The sequence below is a fragment of the Mobula hypostoma genome, chromosome 16 (assembly GCF_963921235.1).
Source record: "Mobula hypostoma chromosome 16, sMobHyp1.1, whole genome shotgun sequence".
NCBI lineage: Eukaryota > Metazoa > Chordata > Chondrichthyes > Myliobatiformes > Myliobatidae > Mobula > Mobula hypostoma.
The window spans coordinates 22,346,712-22,368,184 of record NC_086112.1 but is presented as its reverse complement, the minus strand read 5'-3'; the positions used below and the strand labels follow the sequence as shown (position 1 = coordinate 22,368,184).

The following is a 21,473-nucleotide window of genomic DNA, read 5'->3' as shown; positions in this document are numbered from 1 at the left end:
TTCTAATTATTTGCTCTGTATCAGCCTTCTTGATCATATATTGACAGAAGCAGCAAGTTTCTGTCTGGTAAGTCATATTTGGTAAAGTTATTACATAATTATAACAGTAGGTTGTACTCCATGCCTAGGATTATCTTCCACTGAAGTCACTGGAATGGAATTTGGCAGCAGAATACAACTGCTGTCTCTACTGTGCAGCAAGTTTAGTGGTCATCATCATAGCTTGTTACACCAAACAGCCAGCCACTCTAGTGTTGTTTGGTTGATGTTGAGCAGGTCAGAGTCAGCTAAATCAGGTGAGAGTGGGCAGTTGCGCAGAACGTGTACGCCACACGCACAGGATTCACTGGTCTTTAAACTCCACTTCACCATATTGTCTCCCATCCTACAAACTCCTGCTCTCGCTCTGTTGAGAGTGCACTATTTCCGTCTGTCAAGCAGTGCCCCGTATGGCAACATTTCTGTGGGGTCTTGCACTGTATTGTTTGGTGGGGTTCTGGCTTCTGTTTGTTGCCAGAGGTCAATCCTGTATGTTTGGGGAGATGTTCCGTGCGGTAGTTCCTCCACTGTAGCAAAGCTTGCTTTTTTTTAAATTAAGTGCAATTGTGAACAATAGCCAGATCAGAAATGCTGATCAAGTAATTCCCAAAGGCAACTCTGATAGGCCAGTCAGATGGTTCACTGCTGCTCAGCGATAGAACACAAAACAGGCACAAGGGTCGCTAGCCCCTGCACCCCAGAAACACACCTGAGTGGTCCCGCAGAGGTATGTGCTATGCATGACCTGATCTGAAAGCATCATGTTGACTCATAACAGGTCATGTTCACGGTGGAACAGCTTAGTCAAGGATGGGGTGATCAGCACAGATGGACAAATTATACCTCCACTACCCCATGAAATCGAGCTTTTCCTCGATTTTAGGAGGTTGGAAACTGGCACATGATGGTGTAGTGGGTGCCGTGGATCTGAGTTCTGTCTGCCTTTTTCAATTTTTGTTATAGTGTGTCTTCGGATCTCTGGGGGAGCAATGCCTGCAAGTCTGTAAATGATGTTAGTGGGTGTGGGGCGCAGTGTGTCCGTGATTATTCGGCAGGCTTCGTTAAGAAACGGGTCTATTTTCTTCGCTTGGGCTAAACTGCCCCACACAGGTGCACAGTATTCTGCAGGTGCATAGCAGAGTGCTAGGGCAGTTGATCTAAGTATGTGAGCATTAGCTCCCCATTTCGTGCCTGCTAATTGTTTCAAGAGAGAATTGCAAGAGCCAACTTTCCCTCGGAGTTTTTGGATGTGGGTGGCAAATAAGAGCGTCCTATCCAGAGTCACGCCCAGGTAAATTGGAGTCGGATGGTGTTCAAGCTCCTTTCCACACCAGAAGATCTTGAGTTTCTGAGCTGCTTCTCGATTCCTCAGGTGGAATGCACATACTTAAGTTTTTGATGGATTTGGGTTCAGAGGCCATTTCTCATAATACTGCTTCATTGCTTCAAGGACTGCCTGTTTAGTGCTACAAGTGTAGAAATGTCCTTTTTTGTAGTAACAAGATGGCATTTTTGTCTGTTACAAAATGGAACCTGTATCGTACCAGAGTGCTTTGCTAATAGTGTTCGTGTAACATTACGCCAATGGAACTTGAGTCCTTGACAAACTGCAGACCCAGCAGATTCGATTACTTTTAGAATGCCAAGTAGACTGATTAAACAGATATACAGAATGTCCTTGAACTGAAACTGTACTTGGGTATACAAGAGTAACTATGCTGTCTGTTTTTTCGAAGCTATCACCAGCTCTTGTGCGGTGCTTGTCTTCCCTTGCAGCAAGTAAAATAAACAAGCTTATGATTCTGAGTTAATTGTTGTTTGTTATAAGATGTAGCAAAAAGGTGCTGGACAGAAGCTAGGCATGAATTTCAAGGCAATGAGACTTTCAAGAGTATCTCCCTGTGTAATAAAAGATTAGCACAAGTCTTTACTGAATAATGGGAAATAATGAGGTGGTCATTATTACATTGAACAAAAAAATCAAGTTGCTAAATCTACAATTAAAGAAGGTGAGAAATATGTGTAAATCGTTTAAAAGAACAACAACCCACGATAGTGGATATACTGATAAACTAAAAGGCAAAACCTCCTTAATATTTTAAATATATTTTTGTACAGTGGACAGATGGAAAGATACCTAATCATTGTATTTTACACATACAGGAATGTTTATAGAAGGCCAACAGTTCAACAAACAAGCACAGCACTTTGTAGACATTACATTAAAAAATTCTAAATGGAAGGGAAGCATTTCAATAAATTGCTGTAAGGACATCTATTTAACACATTGCCATGTAAATGGATCTTACCTTGTATAAGCTCCATAACAATGTAAATGGGCTGTCTCTGGGTACAGACACCAATTAATTTGACAATGTTTGGATGATCATACTGTTTGAGTATCCTGTTTAAAATTGAGATATTTATGCACAGAGAACTTGTAAAAGTCAGCTTTGCAATTATTAGTATTCAATGCAAATTTGACAAATAACATAAGTTCTATCCAATAAGAAAAAGAAATAACATCCCAAATGAAGTTTAGACCAAAAACAGATAGTCATTTTTTACAATCTGACATTTTAGCAAAACCAGGTATTAGAAACATAGAAAACCCACAGCACAATACAGGCCCTTCGGCCCACAAAGCTGTGCCAAACATGTCCCTACCTTAGAAATTACTAGGGTTACCCATAGCCCTCTATTTTTCTAAGCTCCATGTACCTATCCAAAAGTCTCTTAAAAGACCCTATCGTATCTGCCTCCACCACCATTGCCGGCAGCCCATTCCACACACTCACCACTCGCGGCGTAAAAACTTACCCCTGACATCTCATCTGTACCTACTCCCAAGTACCTTAAACCTGTGCCCTCTTGTGGCAGCCAGTTCAGCCCTGGGAAAAAGCCTCTGACTATCCACACGATCAATGCCTCTCATCATCTTATACACCTCTATCAGGTTACCTCAGGATGCCTCTCATCCTCTGTCGCTCCAAGGAGAAAAGGCCAAGTTCACTCAACCTGTTTTCATAAGGCATGCTCCCCAATCCAGGCAACATCCTTGTAAACCTCCTCTGCATCTTCTCTATGGTTTCCACATCCTTCCTGTAGTGAGGCGGCCAGAACTGAGCACAGTACTCCAAGTGGGGTCTGACCAGGGTCCTAAATAGCTGCAACATTATCTCTTGGCTCCTAAACTCAATCCCACGATTGATGAAGGCCAATATACCGTATGCCTTCTTAACCACAGAGTCAACCTGCACAGCTGCTTTGAGCATCCTATGGACTCGAACCCCAAGATCCCTCTGATCCTCCACTCTGCCAAGAGTCTAACCATTAATACTATATTCTGCCATCATATTTGACTTACCAAAATGAACCACTTCACACTTATCTGGGTTGAACTCCATCTGCCACTTCTCAGCCCAGTTTTGCATCCTATCAATGTCCCGCTGTAACCTCTGACAGCCCTCCACACTATCCACAACACCCTCAACCTTTGTGTCATCAGCAAACTTACTAACCCATCCCTCCACTTCCTCATCCAGATCATTTATAAAGATCACGAAGACTAAGGGTCCCAGAACAGATCCAAGGCACAACACTGGTGACCGACCTCCATGCAGAATATGACCCGTCTACAACCACTCTTTGCCTTCTGTGGGCAAGCCAGTTCTAGGTCCACAAAGCAATGTCTCCTTGGATCCCATAACTGCTTACTTTCTCAATAAGCCTTGCATGGGGTACCTTATCAAATGCCTTGCTGAAATCCATATACACTACATCTACTGCTCTTCCTTCATCAATGTGTTTGGCCACATCCTCAAAAAATTCAATCAGGCTCGTAAGGCACAACCTGCCCTTGACAAAGCCACGCTGACTATTCCTAATCATATTACACTTCTCCAAATGTTCATAAATTCTGCCTCTCAGGATCTTCTCCATCAACTTACCAACCACTGAAGTAAGACTCAGTTTCACACATCTGTAGTTGACATAGAACAGTACAGTACAAGCAATGCACCCTAAGGCCCATGATGTCTCTACTGACCATGATGTCAATTTAAACAAATCCTATCTGCCTGCACATGATCTATATTCCCCTATTCCCAGCCTGTTGAAGTGCTGTCTAAAGATCTCTTAAATGTTCCTATCACATCTGCTTCCACCTCATCGCCTGGCAGTCACCTACCTAATGCTGTTTAAAAAAAGCTTGACATGTAAATCTCCTTTTGCCTTCCTCCATTACCTTAAAGCTACGTCCTTCAATATTTGATAGTTTCACCCTGGGAAAAAGATACTGATCATCTATCAAATCTATGCCTCTCATAATTCTATAAACTTCTATCATGTTGTCCCTCAGCCTCCAATGTTCCAGAGGAAACAATCCAAGTTTGTCCAGCCTACTCTCTAGTTCAGCCAGCATCCTGGTGAACCCTTTCTGCACCGTCTCCAAAACCAGCACTTCCTTCCAGTAATGTGGTGACCAGAACTACATACAATACTCCAAATGTGGCCATACCAAAGTTTTATATAGTTGCCCCTCATCTTTGATTTCCATTGCAGGCTACCTTTCAAATTAATATGAGTTCACATAAAATGAACAGAGCTGGAAGACAGTTATGCATATTCAGAGAATGTAATCTGCACATTGTCTGACTTCTAACACAAGAGATCACTATAGATTTGTATCCCATTCACAGAAAATTAACAATAACTGGAGAAAAAAGTTATACTTATCAAAGGCAGATTTCAAATTTGTAATCTGATCCATCACAATCAACAGATATATCACTCTGTTTTAAACAAAACCAAATCTAATAAAACAGTAATTTTATTTCATAGACATAGTAAGACACATGGAAATACACGAATATTTATCTTCGCTGCAATTCATGCTTTGGAAGTAGAACGTAATGAGAGTAAAGGAAGGCAAGAACCATTTCCTTTTCTCTTGTATACAATCACTTAGACTTTTACATAGAAACTTACATTACCTTTTCTCACCAGTTCATTAAATTGTTCATTCAGATTTATTTGTCAGCATAAATGGAATGAAAAAAAAAACAAATTTCAAAGTAAATGCGATACACTTTTCTGTGTCTCTCAGTATTAACATTTACCTTGCTTCTGATAAAAATTTTATTTTCAGCTCTTGTGGCAAGTCTTCTTTGCATGTTTTTACAGCTACTTGAGTTTTATCTTTTAATGTTCCCTTGAAAACTTCTCCAAAATTTCCCTGAAATATGTAACATCAGATTTAATTATAATCATACTAAATTAAATCAAGTCATCACAACAAGGCATGCACAGTTTCTTTCTGATTTTCCCTATCCTTGTTTAATAGATTTGTAAATTTTTCTGCATGCTCATTATCCACATTTAAAATTTTCAGAGGAAATTTTATTTGCATATAAAGTATCTTCATTGATCTACAGTATTTAGACAATAGACAATAGACAATAGGTGCAGGAGTAGGCCATTTGGCCCTTCGAGCCAGCACCGCCATTCACTGTGATCATGGCTGATCATCCACTATCAGTATCCAGTTCTTGCCTTATCCCCATAACCTTTGATTCTACTATCTTTAAGAGCTCTATCCATCTCTTTTTTAAAAGCATCCAGAGACTTGGCCTCCACAGCCTTCTGGGGCAGAGCATTCCATATATCCACCACTTTCTGGGTGAAAAAGTTTTTCCTCAACTCCATTCTAAATGGCCTACCCCTAATTATTAAACTGTGGCCTCTGGTTCTGGACCCACCCATCAGCGGGAACATGCTCCCTGCCTGCAGCGTGTCCAATCCCTTAATAATCTTATATGTTTCAATAAAGTCCCCTCTCAGCCTTCTAAATTCCAGAGTATACAAGCCCAGTCGCTCCAATCTTTCGACATATGACAGTCCTGCCTTCCCAGGAAGTAACCTTGTGAACCTACGCTGCACTCCCTCAATAGCAAGAATGTCCTTCCTCAAATTTGGAGACCAAAACTGCACACATTACTCCAGGTGTGGTCTCACCAGGGCCCTGTGCAGCTGCAGAAGGACCTCTTTGCTCTTATACTCAATTCCCCTTGTTATGAAAGCCAGCATGCCATTAGCTTTTCTCACTGCCTGCTGTACTTGCATACTTGCTTTCAGTGACTGATGTACAAGAACACCTAGATCTCGTTGTGCTTCCCCTTTTCCTAACTTGACTCCATTTAGATAATAATCTGCCTTCCCGTTCTTACCACCAAACTGGATAACCTCACATTTATCCACATTAAACTGCATCTGCCCACTCACCCAGCCCGTCCAAGTCACCTTGCATTCTCATAACGTCCTCTTCACACTTCACACTGCCTCCCAGCTTTGTGTCATCAGCAAATTTGCGAATGTTACTTTTAATTCCCTCATCTAGATCATTAATATATATTGTAAACAGCTGCGGTCCCAGCACTGAACCCTGCGGTACTCCACTGGTCACCGCCTGCCATTCTGAAAGGGACCTGTTAATCGCTACTCTCTGTTTTCTGTCAGCCAGCCAACTTTCAATCCGTGTCAGTACCCCGCCCCCAATACCATGTGCCCTAATTTTGCCCACTAATCTCCTAAGTGGGACTTTATCAAAGGCTTTCTGAAAGTCCAGGTACACTACATCCACTGGCTGTCCCTCGTCCATTTTCATAGTTACATCCTCAAAAAATTCCAGAAGATTAGTCAAGCACGATTTCCCCTTCGTAAATCCATGCTGACTCGGACCGATCCTGTTACTGCTATCCAGATGTGTTGTAATTTCATCTTTTATAATTGACTCCAGCATCTTTCCCACCACCGACGTCAGGCTAACCAGTCTATAATTCCCTGTTTTCTCCCTTCCTCCCTTCTTGAAGAGAGGGACAACATTAGCCACCCTCCAATCCACAGGAACTGATCCTGAATCTATAGAACATTGGAAAATGATTACCAATGCGTCCACGATTTCTAAAGCCACCTCCTTAAGTACCCTGGGATGCAGACCATCAGGTCCCGGGGACTTATCAGCCTTCAGACCCAACAGCCTATCCCACACCATTTCCTGCCTAATATAAATTTCCTTCAGTTCATCCATTACCCTAGGTCTTTTGGCCACTATTACATCTGGGAGATTGTTTGTGTCTTCCCTAGTGAAGACAGATCCAAAGTACCTGTTCAACTCCTCTGCCATTTCCTTGTTCCCCATAATAAATTCACCCGCTTCTGTCTTCAAGGGCCCAATTTTGGTCTTAACTATTTTATTTCCTTTTCACATACCTAAAGAAGCTTTTACTATCCTCCTTTATATTCTTGGCTAGTTTACCTTCGTACCTCATTTTTTTCTCTGCGTATTGCCTTTTTATTTACCTTCTGTTGCTCTTTAAAAGTTTCCCAATCCTCCGGCTTCCCACTCGTCTTTGCTATGTTATACTTCTTCTCTTTTATTTTTATGCTGTCCATTACTTCCCTTGCCAGCCACGGCCTCCCCTTACTCCCCTTAGGATCTTTCTTCCTCTTTGGAACGGACTGATCCTGCACCTTCCGCATTATTCCCAGAAACACTTGCCATTGCTGTTCCACTGTCATCCCTGCTAGGGTATTGTTCCATTGAACTTTGGCCAGCTCCTCCCTCACAGCACCCATAGTTCCCTTTGTTCAACTGTAATACTGACACTTCCGAGTTTCCCTTCTCCCTCTCAAATTGTAGATTAAAACTTATCATATTATGGTCACTACCTCCTAATGGCTCTTTTACCTCGAGGTCCCTGATCAAATCCCGTTCATTGCACAACACTAAATCTAGAATTGCGGTCTCTCTGGTAGGCTCCAGTACAAGCTGTTCTAAGAATCCATCTCGGAGGGACTCCACAAACTCCCTTTCTTGGGGTCCAGTACCAACCTGGTTGCTCCAGTCTACCTGCATGTTGAAATCCCCCATAACAACTGTAGCATAACCTTCACGACATGCCAATTTTAACTCTTGATTCAACTTACACCCTACATCCAGACTACTGTTTGGGGGCCTGTAGATAACTCCCATTAGGGTCTCTCTACCCCTAGAATTTCTAAGTTCTATCCATACTGACTCTACGTTTCCTGATTCTATGTCCTCCCTCGCAAGGGACTGAATATCATTCCTCACCAACAGAGCCACCCCACCCACTCTGCCCATCAGTCTGTCCTTTTGATAGGACGTATACCCTTGAATATTCATTTCCCAGGCCCTGTCCACTTGAAGCAATGTCTCTGTTATTCCCACAACATCATACTTACCAATTTCCAGCTGTGCCTCAAGCTGATCCACTTTATTTCTCATACTCCGTGCATTCATATACAATACTTTTAATTCATTACTCCCCTCACCTCCCATATCAATTCCTATTTCACTTGGCCATACTGTACGAACCCTTCTTGAGCTTTCTGCTCTGTTGATTCTGTTGTCTTTCTTAAATTTTCTTATTCTCACTTTCCCTTTATCTCCATCCTTATGTTTCCAGTTCGTTCCCCCCCCCCCGACAACTTAGTTTAAACACACCGGTGTTGCAGAGGCAGACCTGCCTGCCAGAATGCTGGTGCCCCGCTTATTAAGGTGCAACCCGTCCCTTTTGTACAATTCATCCTTACCCTGAAACATACCCTAGTGGTCCCAGAATGTAAATCCTTGATTCCTACACCAGTTCCTCAGCCACACATTCAGATCCATTATCTCCCTGTTCTTGATATTACAGAAATATTCTTGATATTTCTCTTAATATTACAGGTGAAACAAACTGTCTGAGATTTTAAAAAAACAGAATCTTGAATATGTCTTCCAAATGTGAATTTCTTGAATATTTTTGGATCACTCTGAAGTATTTTTAAACACTATACAATTTAAGGGCACAGCAAGTACAGCATTCTATGTATTTCTAATATTCTTTGCAATGTAAACTTAAATAGTAGGACAGTTCCTGGTTTGGCTTAAGACTGCTTACAGGAACAAACATTAAAACAAGATCTGAAATGTTTAAACAGGTTGCCTCAGCATTTCTATTATCTGATTTCCAGTATTTTCCATTTATCTGCACTGTGGAGATTCTTTACTAATTAAAGCTTTTAACCATGTTTTTTTAAATGAAAATTTCAAAAAAAATTTTAAATTGTATGTACTCTAAATATATTATTACCTTATAAAATACTCTGTATATGGAAGCCAGCATCTAGATTTACTATTTCTTGCATTGGCCATTGCTGACTTAGGTCTTTATAGGGATTTAGGTCTTAGGGATTTACGTTAGTTTCTATAATTTTGGCACTTAGGTGAAGTCATTCCAGCATTTGCTCACATGAGGAACAGCAGCAGGGACTGAGGACTGGAATCAAATTGCCTGATTACTCATTGAGCTCAATTCCAAACCTGCTTCTTTGATTTGAGAATTGAGCTCAACTAGCCAGAAGAATGAATTAAGAACCCAAGAGATTCTGCAAATGCTGGAAAACCAGAGCAACACACACAAGATGCATCAAATGAGTTAATTAAGAATTTAAAAAACAACCTTTATTAATCAAAATAAGACAAAAATGTTGATCAACTGAACACATTTATACTGTTCAGTTGAAGTAATAAATACCAGTAACATTTGTAAATACAACAAATGAACATATGGAATTGTACATTTTAGTAAGATCAATCAGTGAAAGTTATCTTTTCCACTTACTTTGCCAAGCAATTCTCCAAGAGTGACATCATCATGACTGAGAACCCACTTCTTGTCCTGTGCCAAAGCAAAAAAGCATGTTTTAATAAGCCACATGTTTTACTTTAGGCAAATTGAATGTTATGTACAAAAAGTAGCAAAGATATCAATGAATAATTCAAATGTTATGAGACAGTGATTCTAAAATTTTGGATGCAACATGATTTAAATCAAGCTGCATATTTCAGAAAAATTGGCATATGTTTGCACAATTACGCAAAATATTTTATTTAATTGCTAATATAAACAGCAGGCAATTCTAATCAACAAAGTGCAATTCTAATGATCAACCATGATGCAACAACAACAACATAGAAAGAAATGGATAATCACTCCAGGGATACAGTGCTTGATTAAACTCATCTTCTACAAGCTCATTCTTAATGTATACAAAGGAATGGAGTATATTAGAAATTCCCACATTATTTACGCACAGGCATTTTGGAATTTTATTTCTTCAAGTGATCAGATTACCATTTTTACCATAAATATCATGGGCACATTATGTAGATAAATGCTCGTATTCATCATTTTCATTACAATGCTGTTCTTAGTCATAAACTATTGACCTTTGAAACACAGAGATAGCTTGAAACATCCAGTATCAGGGCATTCAGTTAGAACTTGGTAGCAGTATTCTGCAAAGTTCAAATGTTTTCGCTAGATTTACTGCGAACATTTAATCTGGATATAGATTTAGATCAATCAGTGGCTAAACTTCCGCATTACATTAAAACAGGAAGTGTAGTAAACAATGAGTGTCACAAAAGAAGCTGCAAAGAAAATGTGATAAATTGATGGAAAGGACAAAAAAGTAAAAGACATGACTAAGGTAGTCACACAAGGAAGTACTGAGGCCTGGGTCTTGAAGCATTATTGATTAGTTTTGAGGGCATCTTAGTATTGAATGCCGAGCTGTTGTTAATGAAGAGCATCCTGATGTATGCATCTTTGCTGTCCAGGAGATCCAAGATTAAGCCTGTTATTGACCTTTTGAGACAGTAGGCAAATTGGAGTGGATCCAAGCTGTTTCTCAGGCAGGAGTTTATATTTTTCATCACCAATCTCTCAAAGCACTTCATCACAGTGAATTCAAGTGCTACTGGACGATAGTCATTGAGGCAGGTTTCCACGTTCTTTTTAGGCACCGGTATAATTGAAGCCTGCTTGAAGCAGGTAGGCAGGTGTATGGGGGATCTTAACTGGAACTTAACATTTAAAATGTGGGATCTGTTTTTGGTCCATTGCCATTAAATGGAGCAGTTTATAGATCCATCTAAGTTTATAACAAGACCATAAAACATAGGAGCAGAAGTTGGCCATTCGGTCCATCGAATCTGCTCCGCCATTCAATCATGGGCTGATCCAATTCTTCCAGTCATCCCCACTCCCCTGCTTTCTCCCCATACCCTTTGATGCCCTAGCTAATCAAGAACCTAAGACTGAAGGTCAAGAACAAAGACCATTAAGACTGTAATGTTGGTGCTAATCAAACTAAACGTTCTCAAAATCCATGTGGAAATTTTGACCTTTTAGCAACTGCTCCATTTCCTTACTGATCACAGCTCTTCAAGTAAACATCTAAGCACTGACTAAATTTGGTGAGAGCTTCTGTCACCACCTCCCTTTCTGACAGTGAATTCTAAGCCCTTATCACTGTCTGGTCAAGAGAATCTTCATGTTCCTTCAAATTCTTCTACCAGTGAAAATAAAATTATACCTCCTGGTTTTTGACCTCATTTAATTAATTTACATAATTAAATTCAGGCACTCTGTTCACCCATTTTTGTGCCTCGTAGGTACTGGCACATAATGAATAAAAATTGAAGTAGTTTAAGTGGTTACATTACTCTGTGGAATTTTTTAATTTTTTTTATATAAGAATCTGGAAATAATGATGTGCTGGTTTTAAATTAAAATATATACGCACAAAAATTTAAAATTCACTCCAAATGCAGGAGCCACTGGGTCAAAAAAAATGAAATGCTCAGGAGCTGAGCTCATCCTAATGTCAATGAGAAACCCTTGAAATGTTGGTCATGGTAGTCCACAACAAGAGGGATTATTGGCCAAGATGATGGTGGGTATTGCCAGCATTCACTAGTATAAATTGCCAGTATGTTCTAGAATTGAGGGCCAGAACTGCTGACTGATTCCAGCTGATAAATCACCAATCTCCATCACTGGATTGTGTATGAGGTCTGGCAATGGAACAGGACCTTAACATTTAAACCGTGGGATCTCCTTTTGGAGCCTGGACCAAGTTAGTCCTGGTTTAGAATCCTGACGTTCAATCATTTGAATAGGGATTTTATAGTTGCAATAAAGAAAAGAGCAAAGTTCATCATTTGAGTTTACAATAATGTCAATTATCCTTAAGTATTTTTGATATTTATAAAATATGAAACAATTTAACAGTTTACAAATCAATTGCTTATTTGATTCTTACTATTTTCGAAAGGCCTTTGAACCTCAGGGAAATTTAAAAGCATTAAAAAAATGAGAGCTTTAAAATCACAAACACGAGAAAGTCTGCAGATACTGGAAATCCAAAACAAAACATACAAAATGCTGGAGGAACACAGCAGGTCAGGTAGCACCTATGGAAAAGAATAATCATTTGACGTTTCAGCAAAGACCCTTCTTCAGGACTGGGAAGGAAGGGGGTCAAGATGCCTGAATAAAAAAGGTGGGAGGTGGGAAAAGAGGATAGCTAGAAGGTGATAGGTATAGCCAGGTGGGTGGGAAAAGTCAAAGAGGAGGGGACCCAGGGGAAGTGATAGGCAAGTGAGAAGAAGTGAAAGGTCAGAGTGGGGAATGGGGGGGGGGGGGCGGGAGGATTGTTCAACAGAATGAGAAATTGATATTATTGCCATCAGGTTGGCGGGTACCCAGATGGAATACAAGGTGTTGCTCCTCCACCCAGATGGTGGCCTCATCTTGGCACAAGAGGAGGCCATGGATCGACATGTTGAACAGGAATGGGAATGGGAATTAAAATGTTTGGCTACCAGGAAATCCCACTTGTGGCAGATGGTACTCGACGAAGCGGTCCCCCAATTTTCAAAGGGTCTCACCAATGTAGAGGTAGCCGCATCAGGAGCACTGGACACAATAGATAACCCCAGCAGATTCGCAGGTGAAGTGTTGCCTCACCTGGAAGGACCTTAGCAGAGGTGAGGGAGATGGGCAGGTGTAGTACTTGGGTTACTTGCAGAGATAAGTGCTGGGAGGGAGATTAGTTGAGAGGAACAAATGGACAAGAGAATCGTGTTGGGAGTTCCACAGAAAGTGGAAAGTGGGGAGGGGGGTGCGTAAAGACATGAAAGACATGTTTAGTGGTGGGATCCCACTGGAGATGGCAGAACTTGCAGAGGATAATGTGTTGGATGCGGAGGCTGAAGGGGTGGTAGGAAAGAGGGACTCTAACATTACTTCAGTGGTGGGAAGGTGAGGTGAGCGCAGATATATAGGAAATGGAAGAGATACGTGTGAGGGCAACATCAATGTAGTGGGGGGGGGAATTAGAGCTTTGATAGACATGACACTAGAGAGTTTCAAAGGTTTTTTTCAGTAGTTTCAAGGGGAGGGCATGTTGGCTTACTTTTGTGACCAGATTATGAGAGACCTGTTATTATGCTGGGTTTCCCCGCAGGATTCCAGCAGGACATTGCCCAGCAAGTGCAGATCAATTTGATTTGTGGACAGCAAGTATGTGCAATGAGCCCCACCAAGTAAATCTAAGCAATTATCTTGCTGCAGAGACTCTAATAAACAAGTGTACCTCTGGTAGTTGGAGTGTTGTTGAGATTTACCCGAATGCTGATACAAAAGCAGGATTGGTGAGGTGTCAGAGATACTTGGCTAGACTGTGCTGGAGCTGCTAGCTTCAAATGCGTTTAACAGGAAAAACAAATTACAATGAAGCAGAAAGTATACCGTAAGTAAAACATTTTTTTTACTTAGGGTAGAACAGGAAGCTATAGGGACAGATGATGCTCGTGATTGGTGCCCATGACAGAACTGGCTTTGTCTGCACAGGGTTACAAACTCAGCCAAATCCATCATGGGCAGAAGAACATCAAGAACATCTTCAAAAGGCAATGCCTCAAGAAGGCAGCATCCATCATGAAGGTCCCTCACCATCCAACGCATGCCCTCTCCTCATTGCTATCATCAATGGGGTGGGTACAGAAGCCCAAAGACGCACACTCAAATGCTTTAGGAACAGCTTTTATCCCTCTGCTGTGAGGTTTCTGGAAGGTTCCTGAAACCATGAACACTACGTCCCTATTTTGCTCTCTTTTTGCATGATTTATTTACTTTACTATTGTTGTAACTTGCTGTATTTTTTAATGTACTGCACTGTACTGTTGCCTCGAAATAACAAATTCCAAGACATGTCAGTGATAATAAATCCGATTCTGATTCAGATCCTTACTGGAGATTATCCATTTCACAGCGATCCTATTATCTGCCAGCCTAATATTCTATTTACTATTTTAGACTATTAGTACAAAACTCATCAGATAATTCGGATTTAATATTTCAATCATGAAAGAGTTAAGTGCAGAAGCTCTAGATTTACTGGTTTTATTATTTGTATTACATAGTGTGAAAGACTTGAATAAAGTAACCATTTTAGCAGCAGGCTTCAGAAGGGAAAGCTACAAAATACTGACTGAATTACTCAATGCTTGCTTAATAGTGCTGCTCAGATCAAATAATTTCAACTAGTGTTAAAGTGAAATACTCTAATCTAGTTGCCTGAGTACACTTACTTTAACAACAGGATTTAAGAGGACCACTCCTGATTTTTTTGTGATTACTTGCTTTGTGCTGTAGTGGTATTCTACAAGCTGAGGTATCGTGGGAAATCCAGTTCCTTCAAATCGATATTGATTCTGCGTTAAGAGATTAGAAAAAGTACATAGAATTATAGATGGACTTAAGAAAATATTTTGCAAGCCAAGTAGCAACAGCCTAGCAATCTATAGTATTACAAGTAATAAATAAACCTGTGGATCCTAGATATCTGAAATAAAAACAGAGAACACTCCGCCATCATATGGCCATAAGGCACAGAAGCAGAATTAGGCCATTCAGCCATTGAGTCTGCTCCACCAGCTGATTGATTATGGCTGATTTTTTTTTCCCTCTTCAGTACAATCTCCTGCCTTCTCCCTGTAACCACTGATGCCCTTTTTAAATCAAGAAACTATCAGACTTTGCTTTAAACATAGCCAATGACTTGGCCTCCACAGCTGTCTGTGACAATGAATTCTACAGATTCACCACACTTTGCCTAAAGAAATCTCTCCTCATCTATTTTCTAAAGGGACATCTTTATATTCTGAGACTGAGCCCTCCGATTCTAAACTGTCCCATGACTGAAAACACCTCTCCATATCCACTCTATATTCAGACCTTTTAATATTCGGTAGGTTTCAATGAGATCCCCCCTTCACTCTTCTAAACTCCATGAGTGCAGGCCCAGAGCTTTCGAACACTTTCATTCCTGGGATCATTGTCGTAAACCTCCTCTGGACCCTCTCCAAATCATCACATCCTTTCTTAAATATGGGGCCCAAGTTCCCTTTCATCTTTGGAAAGAGAAACAGAGTTAATGAAGGACCTAATGAAGTCCTCAAACCTGAAATGTTAACTTTGTTTCTCCTTCCATACATGTTGCCTGACCTTCTGAATGTTTGCTGCATTTTCTTTTTGATGTACTTTAGGAATGATAATTAGCACAGAGATAACAAGCATATGAAACAAAAGAAAGCTAGTGGCAGATGGCTTCTTGTTTATAACTGGACACCCTGCAGCAAGCCCCAGGTTGAGGGATAGGGTGATGGGAGTTGGAGAAGCAGCACTGGAAAGACACAGAACTTCTGGAAACTTTCTGCAGTCCCTTGAGCAGTTATTTCCTTTTTAAAGACCGGCATGCCAAATAAGATGACAGGCCTACTTTAAGAACAGATTCAGCAGGATAAATTGAGGTATACGCATATTTTAGAGGGAGAATCAAAATAAATTGCACTTCTACAGAAAAGCAGGGAAAGCTTAACACACTGATAAACTAGAACATAAATAGGGCTCTGTACAGGCTGAACTGCTTCCACTTGTGTTGCAAAATTCTGCACTTATAATATTTGTGGAGCATATATGTTTACACGGGACAAACACTGGAAAGAAATCCACCAGGAGTAAGCAAGGAACTGAAGAGATGCTGGGGAAATTTCATATGTTTAGAGAAATAACAAGGCAAATCAAATAGATTACTTTAGTTAACTGGAAACTAGAGACTGTTATTTCAAAATAACCCTCTCACAATGAAAGAGAATATCAAGAGGCTTTATGTAAAGCGGCGTTGGAGCTGGTGGTATTGGAGTGGGATGGGCGTGCACGTTCAATCTTCAACATGCCAATAAGTAATTTACACACAGAAAGCAAGCTAACTGTTTATTTCAAGTCACAATTCCTAAGTGCAAGAAAACATTAGATAAGTGATCCTGATCCTGACCCCACCCCCCAATGTATAATTCTGAAGCATGGACTACTGATGATGGAGAGGCACCTCAAAGCATTAGAGAAGTATTGCCAACACTGACACTGCAAAATCCTTCAAATCTACTTGCAGGTTATATAAATCAACATCAGAATTCTGTTCCAAGTCAACCAGCCCAGAATCAAGACTGTAATCATATTTCAGTCTGATTGGTACATCACGACACTACAATCATGACACAGCCTATCTTGAAATCAAGTAATTATTAGACAGACAGTGGAACTGATTAAAGGAGATTTTCAAAGCTTCCCCGAGAAAATGTAACACCTTCATAGGCTCAAGGGATCTCTTACCTCTCTCTGCTCAAAATGAATATTTGTGAGGGCACTTCATTAGAAGTACTTGAAAGTCCAGTGAATTCAGTGGTAAGAGAGCTTCAGCTCCCAAATAAACTAACCCCTCATTGTCAAACATCTCTAAAGCCAGAATCTACAGAGTCCACATTCGTTTCCTCAGCTCTTTCAAATGCTCAGAACTAAACTGGAAGAGAATAATCCTTGATCCCTCAGGAGTGATGTTGCAGCACAGCAGGATGAAATGTTCATGTTTTCAACTTAAACTTGCACAAAAATTTATCAGTGGACGAATAAAGCTTTCTTTTCCCCCATAGCTACTTACATCTGTGTACTGGATGATAAAGTGTCTGCGCTGCCCATCTGAGTAAACAGAAAGGACATATTCACCAGGTTTGCCATGACTTTCTCGGACTAGAAAGTCCCCTTGCTGTTTCAGCAGCTCCTGGGCTTCTATCCGAGGAATCGCTCCATGATACCAGTCCTGTTCAGATAAAGGTTTCTCGCTGGAAGGCATCACATCAAAGAACTAAAAGAAATAAAATGTTCCTAATTTTGAAAAATGTCCAAGCAATCTATAATACATTAAAACAATTATATTTGAAATTCCACATGTAAAAAAATGAGGCAGTTAATAGGAACATTGAGTATTCTAAATAGTAATAATAGCTTAGAAAGTATTAAATTTTGATGGAATGCTGTAGCATTTCCAAGATATTTTATAATGAGAAGTTTAACACACGAAACTTTCATCATGTCGATAATTAACATTAATTATGGTAGAAAAGATTCCTTCGCAAGATCTGCTAAGTAATAATGAATTCCTGCAGAACCTTTAAGATTTCAGTACATGTACATTAATACAAAAGCCATATCACTGTACAATACTGGTGACTAATGATAGGACAGCTACCACTATGACAGAAAATGTTATGCTATATTTAGTTAAAGTACAAAACTACAGACCAGCAGAAACAAGGTGCTCCCCTGGTCTATGTAAACTAAGTGACCAAAAGCTGAATTCTGTGATCTCTCTTTAATAAACACAATTGTCCAAACAAAAGTTAAGTTATATGAAATTAAAAATTGTTTTTTTGGTTTAGCCTGCTGCCATCTTGTATACGTATAAGAAAGAGCGAGAGATCAAGAAAGAAATAGAAAGCAAACACTGATAATAACTATTTCAAATTACAAAGGGATTGGATCACACACTTAAATTATATTGATTCATTCCTGTAATTATTACTCTCTCTCTCTCTCTCTATATATATATATATATATATAAAATGTCAATCACACTCGATTCCTTAATATTAAAATATTTGTTTTTAAGAAAATTGATTATGGAGAAAAATAACAAATCAATGATATTTTAATACATTGCCAAATTTTCCCCATTATGAACATACGAATAATTTTTTTTAAAATTACCACATTCAGAAATTAAGTATCATAGATAGGCACAAAATCAAAACCAAACAGCCCTTCAGCTCAACACGTCAATGCTAAGCACCATATACTCATGTATACAAAAACAATTTGCTGCAGCTTGCAGTAGATGTACAGGAATGCAAGAAGTTGGGGAGAGTAGCAGAGTCTGCCCAGTGCATCACAGGTCCATCCCTCCCCACCATCATTACTACCTATATGAGCTGCTGCCTCAATAAGGCTCCATCTGTCTTTAATGATCCCCAGCATCTGGGCCATCTTCTTGCACCTACCACTGGACAAGGGATACAGAGCCTAAAATCCTACACCACCAGGTTCAAGAACAGCTACTTCCCTTCAACCATCAGCTCCTGAACTGATCTGCACAACCCCAATCACTATCTCAGTGTAGCAACATTATGACCACTTTGCACTACAATTGACTTTCTTTTTGTTCTAATTGTGCTCTTCCTTGTAAAAGTTGTGAAAAACTTATGTTTACTTTTGTGTGAGTGGCTATCTGATGCTATGTGCCTGTGACACTGCTGCAAGTAAATTTTCATTACCACTATGTAAATATGTACTTGTGCACATGACAAACTTGACTTTGAGCTTTCAATGTCCTGGCAATTCAAGTTCACGTGCACATACTTTTAAAATACTGTGAGAGTACCAGTCTCCCCCACCTTTGCAGGCATTAAATTCTAGATTGTAACCACATTTTGTGTGAAAAATTTTGCTTAAACTGGTCTTGTGACTCTCTGTTAAGGGGAAAAGTTGAGTAATGGTTGGTTTAAGGAGTTTACATATTCTCCCCGGGACTAAGTGGGTTTCCACTGGTTTCCAGTCACATTCTAAATGCATTATCGGTTAGCAGGCTAATGGGTGTAATGTGAGCTTGTTGAGCAGGAAGGGTCTGTTACCGTACTGTATCTCTAATAATATTCATTCTATGCCCCTTATAATTAAAAAAGGGGGCAACTTACTTATTCAATGCATTTCAATAAAGGAAATGGAACACAATTGACTTCAAATGATTCATTGTTACTTGCCCCAGAAACAAAATGCACCAGGTTATCATAGTAATTGCATATGAAAGCAGCAATACAAATTGTCTACCTCCAACTTCTCTGGGTAACAAGGCAGAAGACAATAAATTCCATACTTTGCAGAAACATTTAGGATTGTTCTGAAAATTAATGGTAAAAAAAAGGCAAGGAATTTTCCTGAATTATATGTCAAATAATGCATATGAAAATACTGTTACTTACAGATGAGCTCAAATAATTCTTTGGTGATCGCATGATCCCAGCAATGGAATGTCGAATGGAATCAAATTTTGAAATCTTATCTTTTCCTTTATCCTGAAAATAAGAATACAAATTATTTACAATAAAGCACACATTCTTTTGGATTCTAGATTTTAGATTCGTAGCCTAATCAAGATTTAATCAGGTTACCCTTGTTCAATTCATATTCTAATGTTTAAATATTTCAATATAGCTGAGGTCAAACTCAGGATGTTGAGCATTGGGGAGTGATGGGGATGGGTACCCCATATATCTGTGTGGAATTTGAGTTGGGCTACATATCTTGGAACAGAATGAAAGGTGATTTGACAAAGGTATATAAGATCATGAGGGGCGTGGACTGGATAAAAGCAGAGTCAGGTGCTAAAAACAAGGGACCATAGGTTTAAGATCTGAAGCAAGAGAATTAAAAGGTCATCGGGGCATCTTCCTCATGCAAAGGGTGGTGCATATTTGGAACGAGCTGCCAGAAATGGTGCTTAAGGCAGGCACATTTGCAACATTTAAAAGCCAAAAGGGTAAGTACACGGATAGCTTTAGAGTGCTACGTGCCAAACATGGGCAGTTAGGACTAGCTTACTGGGCAACACAGTCAGCATGGAGGAGATGGGCTGAACTGCCTGTTTTATACAATAAGGCTCTATAAGTTGATATATGCAGTGTTGTGTACAGTTCTGGTTGCTATATTGCAGGAGGAATGTGGGGACTATGGAGGAGGTTTGCCAGGACACTGTCTGAAGAGTGTTGGCTATGGGGAAAGGTTACACTGTTTCCTCTGTAGCTTCAGGGACTGTGGCATGACTGATCAAGATATATAGGATTGTGAGAGATAGATAGGGTAGATGGCGGAATGTCAAATATTAGAGGGTGCAGCTTTAAAATAAGAGGGGGAAAGTTTAAAGGAACTTTATGAGGGAGGTTTATTTTAAGTACACCCTATCCTCGTTATATGCGTCTTCAGACAATGCGGATTCAGTTATGTAAGGAACCTATTTCTACCAATGTCTCCTTATATGCGTCCAAAACTCACAGTTATGCGAGGAGCACTGCTTTTCCGCCAGTACAAGTCACGTGCACACGCGTTACAGTCTCACTGTTGGGATGAGAAGCACTGCTTTCCCGCCAATACAAGACAGGTGTGCGCGCCTCACAATTTCACTCCGCCAGCCTCGCATTGGCTTTGGCAAGGTGTGGATGGTGCAATCTTGCGCTGTTAAACTTTTGTTGGTTTTACCTACGGTGCAGTGATTTTGTGCTTGAAATACTTAACTATGCCTCCTAAGCGTCTGATGCCATGCCCTGGCCCATCAGCCGAGCGACAAAGAACTGCTTTAACACTTGAAAAAAAGTTGGAAATTATAAACAGTGCGGCATCAGCTGAAGTTAACACAGCTCTGGGACGCTACTGCCAGGAACAGAATCTTGCCTTTAAAGTTCTTTTGTTGCTTGACAATGCGCCAGCCCATCTTAAACACTTGGACAGCATTCATCCTAACATAAGTGTGTTTCCTGCCCCCTAACACAACATCGCTGATTCAACCACTCGACCAAGGTGTAATCCACATTCAAGGCGTGCGTTTTTTTTTTACGGTGAACTATCTCTCAGATGCTGCAAGCAACAGACGATTTTGAAAATCCCAGGAGTTTACCAATGGTGAGGGAATGGTGGAAGTCAGAACACTTGGCACAAATGGCGATGGACATGGACCCAAGTTTAGAACGGAGTCAGCATTTCAGTCGTTCCCTGCCATCAACCCTTCTTCCTTACAAGCAAATTTATGCTAAAAAAACAAAATGCTGCCAAGCAAACAACCCTCACCACTTCATCTTCTGCTGCCGGCAGTTCTAAGAGTTTTGTGAGTCTTCCTTCACCCCTTGCTGTGCTTGATATGATCCTGATGACCACAACCATCCACCTTATCCATGTAAAGCTGCCCAACACCACAACAACCACTCATTTCCCGGAGCAAACACACCTGCCACTGTTGGTGAGTACTGTTCACCCTAGGATGTTAACTTTCTATGATTAATTACATTGAATATTACCTTAAATTGATAAAATATAATACAAATGTTGTCTTGTGGTACTGCTTTTGTCTCTTAT

At 40.2% G+C, this 21,473-nt stretch overlaps 1 protein-coding gene across 2 annotated transcripts in view; it reads right to left on the bottom strand.

Annotated features, from left to right (window-relative positions):
• Positions 1 to 21,473, bottom strand: part of fer (fer (fps/fes related) tyrosine kinase) — a 141,353-nt gene that overhangs the window by 13,507 nt on the left and 106,373 nt on the right. For both annotated transcript variants that reach the window (XM_063068628.1, XM_063068627.1), the window contains exons 10-15: positions 19,331 to 19,423; positions 16,957 to 17,160; positions 14,549 to 14,671; positions 9,729 to 9,785; positions 5,160 to 5,275; positions 2,349 to 2,443 (exon numbers count right to left, since the gene is read on the bottom strand). In XM_063068628.1, coding sequence (XP_062924698.1) covers positions 2,349 to 2,443; positions 5,160 to 5,275; positions 9,729 to 9,785; positions 14,549 to 14,671; positions 16,957 to 17,160; positions 19,331 to 19,423 — 688 coding nt within the window. The remainder of the gene's footprint in view (positions 1 to 2,348; positions 2,444 to 5,159; positions 5,276 to 9,728; positions 9,786 to 14,548; positions 14,672 to 16,956; positions 17,161 to 19,330; positions 19,424 to 21,473) is intronic.